The sequence below is a fragment of the Prosopis cineraria genome, unplaced genomic scaffold (assembly GCF_029017545.1).
Source record: "Prosopis cineraria cultivar Desert tree isolate PC_DT_omini unplaced genomic scaffold, ASM2901754v1 PC1625, whole genome shotgun sequence".
NCBI lineage: Eukaryota > Viridiplantae > Streptophyta > Magnoliopsida > Fabales > Fabaceae > Prosopis > Prosopis cineraria.
Genome location: NW_026556950.1, coordinates 1 through 5,866, shown reverse-complemented (window position 1 = coordinate 5,866; position 5,866 = coordinate 1). Strand labels below are relative to the sequence as shown.

Below are 5,866 nucleotides of genomic sequence, written 5' to 3'. Positions count from 1 at the left end.
CTAGCTTATTGGTTGCAACTTCTAGCTTTAGTTACTTTGTAATAGCATGTGATTGAATTTTTCTATTATTGTTATAAGGATTTTATTGGTAAGTATAACATGCATGTCCTAATATATTTATTAAGTAACGTGCATGTCCTATTATATTTGTAAGTACACTTTAAAGCTGTGAAAATTGTTTCCATATTGACTCGAGACAAAAATCAAGGGCTTGCCAAATATCCAATCGAGTTGAGCCCAGTTGGAACCTCAAGTCGTTCATGGCATATACTTTTCCTCCCTCATCGCTCAAGAGCCCCCTCATATCTTGCATTTTTAGTTCAAAGCAAGTTTTTTCTTAAAATTCGTTGAGTTGATATGAGTTCTGCTAATAAAAAGATAATGAATATATACATTTAAACAATATATACTAAGCTACTGAAAATTAGACTGATTATTAAATCAATCGACGTAGTAATTTAAGGGTTAGTGTTCTAACCAAGGGTCAAACCCGGTCACGGTTAAAATAATATAATATAATTAAATATATAAAAATATTCATATAAAAGACAGTAATATTTAAATAAAAGTCTTTAATTCTTGAGTAAATAAAAAATTTATCCATAAATCTTATATATTTCTTATAGAAACAATAGTTATAAGTTTTTGACAATAATAGAACACAATAGCATTAAATTATTAATTAAAAATTTATATTTGATTTAGGGTTGAATATTCAGAAGAAGAAAGGAAAAAACAAAGAAAAATAAAATAATAAAATCTGACTTAAATCAACCCATTAACCTATTAGGTTGGTTGGTTTGATTGGATTGATATTGGGTCAAAGATGACCGATTTTTCAATCAACTGAATCAGCTAGGTGATTAATTTGAGTCAACTAGACTGGGACAGCCTAGGTTTACAACAATGATATATACACTCCTTTCAATTTGACATTTTTTGTGGAGATTTTGATGCCACCATCTGAGAAGGGGAAAACTGCATGGCCATGCTGTTTTGGAGCCTTGTTTCTAATGCAGTATCGTAAATATGACGCACTAATCAACGTGGATAATATACATTGTTAGTTTCATTACTATATTGCACTAATCAACGTGGATACTATACATTGTTAGTTTCATTACTATATTGCACTAATCAACGTGGATACTATATATTGTTAGTTTCATTACTAATTGCTCAAGGACATTACTACCTGTTATAATTGAATAAAATTATATTGTTGTTACCATTTCAATATCTAATATAATAACAGCCATCTGTTTAAAGATATGATGGAGCTCCCAACAAATTCCCGCAGTGTGATATGGGAGATAACCGTTTGCATTGATTGCCTGAATTTGATACGAACCCCAAAAACGATGAAACCCAAATAGGCAAACGACAATTAGCAAGAAAGCATCGCAAAATCCAGAAACCTACATCTGGACTAAGAGGACGTGGTGAATGTGACGGAAGACGAGGACATAAAGCCACGAGGAGGATAAAGCCACATCAAGCTACAAACACACAAAGGAAGAACAAAGAGACTGACAAAAGCCAAGCACAAATAAAAGCCAAGCTAAACTAGAAGTGAGAGAATTGGGGAAAGGAGCTGAAAAGGAGCAGTTTAAATGAAAGCTGAAGAGTAGGGACACATCCAACAGTACTTGAACCACCAAAATACCCAACCATGCTTGACTAACTAATCCAAAGATTGAGTAAATCATGAGTCATAACACAATCATGCGCATGTTTTGTGCAGCTCTTCATTGATTGCAAATATAATTATACTTTACTAAAAAATTAGAATTCAATATCTAAAATTAAAGAGATATATCATAAAAAAAATCTTAGCCAAGTCCATAAAATTTGTCTTAATTATTAATTTAGTTCAAGTTAAATTTTTATCAATCAAATCTCTAAAATTTCATAAACATACACAATTCATTCTCATGGTTTGAAGAAAAAATAGCACCATTAGAAGTAACATGATAACTGACTGCATGAAACTTTAATAAAAGATTAAACTTAGAGACCAAAAGTTTTCACCATTCTTGAAATTATTCCAAGTGAAAAAAATAAGAACATGGGTCCTAAGAAGAACTAAAAAGAAATCAACCTTAGCTGGGGAAAAACTTTTATACAGAATACAATATTGGGCCCAAAACTCAAATTATCGAAAACTCCCATTCCAACCAAAAACACCAATAAAAATAAAAAATGACAGCAAAGCAGAAGAGTTCAATGTTCCATTATTAACTATATAAACAAAATTACAACAACACATAGCAGGAAAACAAAGGCAATGGTTGCTAAAATATTCATCGTTGTCTCCGAAAGAACTTGGGGGGATCCAGTGTGACTGGTGCCTCTGTAATTTCTACTAGGAGAATCCATTGATCCCTTGAAGGTAGAGTAAGCAGCTTTTGCGGGTTCTGGCACCGAACCCAAAGGCATTGATTCCACAAAGCATGCCGTGTTAATACGAGTCCGCTCCAGCTCTGATTGAAGCAACTCAGAGCTATACTGCTGTGCAAGAGCCTGAATTCCACACAATGCACAATTTTAACGGCTCGGTTGATACTGATACATGGAGTAAAATAAAATGAATAATCTACCAAAAAATAAAATAAAATGAATAAGCCATTTTCATGGAGGAATATAAGACTTTTATATACATACTAAAATAATAAGAAAAAACGTAAATCATTGAGTAATAATACAATGGCATAAAACTGAGAACTTCATTCCTAAGACAGTAAATGGGGGCCTTGTACTTGAGCCACCTTTCGAGCATGAAAATAACTTATTGGCATAGTGAAGCCAAAATTAGAATAAACCCCATACCTATAAAATGAAATAGGCTAAAGTATAATTTAGTCCTTCAACTTTATAGAAAGTTTCAGTTTACACTCCCTTAATTTTATAAAGTATTTTTTGTTATTTAACTTTACTACCATCAGTTTCAAATAATTACTTTTGTATCAATCATGATTCTTTTAGAAAATTTAACCCTAATATCATTAATTTCAAATAATTACTTTTTGTGTCAATTATTGTTATTTTAGAAAATTAAACTTAATATATCAACATTTGATAATGTTTTGTCAATATTTAAAAATTCAATTTAGATTTTTTTTAATGAAATTAAATGGTGTTAAGGTTAAAACACTGAAAAATATTTTATAAAATTAAGGAACCAAAATAAAACCTTGTATAAAGTTAAATGATTAAAGGTGCAATTTAGCCAATGAAATAAAACGCCATCTTTATATAGCTGATCAAATCCAGCAAAAATCAAGGATTCGTAGCGAAACAAAGCCAACTGCATTAAGAAGTTGCTTACAATGAGTTCATCCGGTGATACAGTTGCTCCTTGCAGTCTCTCATCTCCAGCTGCATCTTCACTGCCACGAGTCGGCCGACGATTATGTCCAGGATTGTCCACAATATCAGCCACGCTTTCCGTTGCTTTCTCCAAAAGCAAACCTTGTAAAGATTTCAAGGACTCTCTTGCACCGGATGTAAAATATGGGTTTTAATATAGTCTCAAAGTATTCAAGCTGCAGACATGAAAGCCAGTTGAAGAACCATCAGAACTCAGCATTGAGTAGAGTCATGATATCTAAGGTGAGATATAGATAGTGGTCTAGAATTCAAACCCTTCTGATATACGGAAAGGAGGGAAAAAACATAAAGGCAAAAAAAGAGCATAAAACCTCCATCATGAAGATGCAAATCCTTTTACTATGCAATCCATTCTTATTTCCCAACAATCAAAGGTGCGAAACAGCTTTTCTGTTCTTTATGTTGTGTGGAAAGCATCAATGTTGGGCGGACAAAATTTTTGAAGATTAGCACTCATGGCAGACATATTTAGAAACTGAAGATAAAAATGGATAGAGGAATGGATGAATTTTCACATGTCAAATGTACGGCCTGGCAAGAACAGTGGAAAGGAAGAAAGGGATGGAAATGCAAATCTCGTTTGATTTTCTCCTGCTTCAGTCATTGTAGCAAGCATAACCATTGATATAACAATAATCTAAATCAACCATCTGCTACTATTTGCATCTCAGATTGGAAGAAAACCAAGATAATCATAGTTCAAATTGTGCGCTATGATTATAGTGCATGGTTAAAGAAATAAATAAAATTGCATGAAACATACCTCCAACATCAGCTGACAGAATCCATTCGTATCAAGTCTAAGATCTGTAGCTTCATTTTCATGGAAAATGCGTATTAGAGTGTCAATCAGGCCTTCCACAAGAATGCCCAATGTCTTATCTAAGAGGGGCTTGGCACCAGCAAAAACCTATGGCAAGGCACACTTTATCTCAGCAGATTACTTTAAGACAATTTAATTAATAAAGTAACTATTTGCCTCCATTAGTATTGAATAAAATATCCTTTTGACATAAGTTCACATACTATGTTTTCTAAAGGCTGCTTGGGACTACAAATATTCACACACCAACTTAGGAACTATTGTATAACAGTTATAGACGTGCATACTCTCAAGACCATCATCGGAGACTGGTTTAAAGTTAGAAGATATATTACCATTGACATTAGGTCAACAACATATAAAAAGGGTAAGATTAACATTCAGCAAAGTTCCTCAAGCCCATTTATACTTTTAATAGCCCCAGATCGAGTGGAGCATATGTTTAAAAGGTCAAATGTATCAGTGACGATCTCATTCAAAAATAGACACATTATCCCCCCCCCCCCACCCTTCTTTTAAGAAAACACACACTTGACTTCGCCAGTAACTAATTATATTTGAGGAGGCCTTTATTTTATTTTCCTTTTCTTCTTCTCTCTCCCTCGTTTTTTTTTTTAAAGGAAATTGGCTATGCTCTAAGTGGAAGTCTTTTTCTTTTCAGAAGAAGACCAAGTTATTCACTGGAGCAAGTGCAAAAATTTAGTTAGTGTGCTTTGGTGACTTCGGGTTATGGCAGAATGCTTGTATTTTTTTTTAATAATTTTTTCCTTGTCCTAATTTATCCTGCGACATTAATACTTTGATGGCCAACTGAGTACAGTACAACTATAAATGCAGCGAGATCAGAAGCCATTCATAATATTTCCTCTACTGGTTTCTTTGTTACCACAAGAAAATATTCCAAGAGCATGCAATTATTACCTCCGCATGCACAGCTACTAATGTGTGCAGCAACTCCACTGCTGCATCACGCACACCCTGAAATGGTACCATAGATTAAAAAAAAAATCCAGAAAAAGAGGTAAACGTTTTGGAGCAAAAAAATAATGAGAGCTGTCACACTTATAATAACCCTTATCATCACTAGCAACTCACTTTAACTGCAGGTGCTGCTCCCCACTGAATGCCAGAATTCAACAGATAATTGATAGCAGCAGATCTGATCAAGTTTGGCCTAAAAAAATACAAGGAAAAAAGTTCAACACTGAAAGCAAGAAAACTGAGCACGGTTTTTTCTAACAAGGAATGTCCAGGTTTTTAAGGATCCTGGACGAATAATTGATCTAAATTTGAACGTTCTAGAAAAAGAATGTAGTTCAATAGATATGTAAGAAAATATTTATTGAGGATATCACCCAACTAAAAAAGAAAGAAAAAATAAAAAGAAAGAAAAAAAAGAAAACCCTTACAGGACAATGGGGGAGTAGATATGTTTTCTCATTACCTTGCAAAGTATATTGTTCAAGAACCTTCTCTTCAAGCCCAGAGAAACACATGACAAGATCTTGGACATCACTATCTGCTTCTCTTTACCCCTGATTAGGTATAGGCAAACCAGGGAAAAGAATGCATGAAGGATATACAGTAGACTCAATAGTTATGAAAACATTTATAATAGGAAGCAACAAAGCTGATGTAGCAAAAGAAACAATT

At 33.5% G+C, this 5,866-nt stretch overlaps 1 protein-coding gene across 1 annotated transcript; it reads right to left on the bottom strand.

Annotated features, from left to right (window-relative positions):
• Positions 1-2,082: 2,082 nt before the first annotated feature.
• On the bottom strand, positions 2,083-5,748 carry LOC129300507 (exocyst complex component SEC5B-like; the record flags this gene model as incomplete). The annotated part of the gene is made up of 6 exons (XM_054939076.1): positions 2,083-2,523; positions 3,329-3,545; positions 4,154-4,300; positions 5,135-5,191; positions 5,309-5,417; positions 5,683-5,748. Coding segments are annotated over 5 exons (490 nt in total), but the record flags the coding sequence as incomplete, so codon positions are not given.
• Between the last annotated feature and the right edge of the window lie 118 nt (positions 5,749-5,866).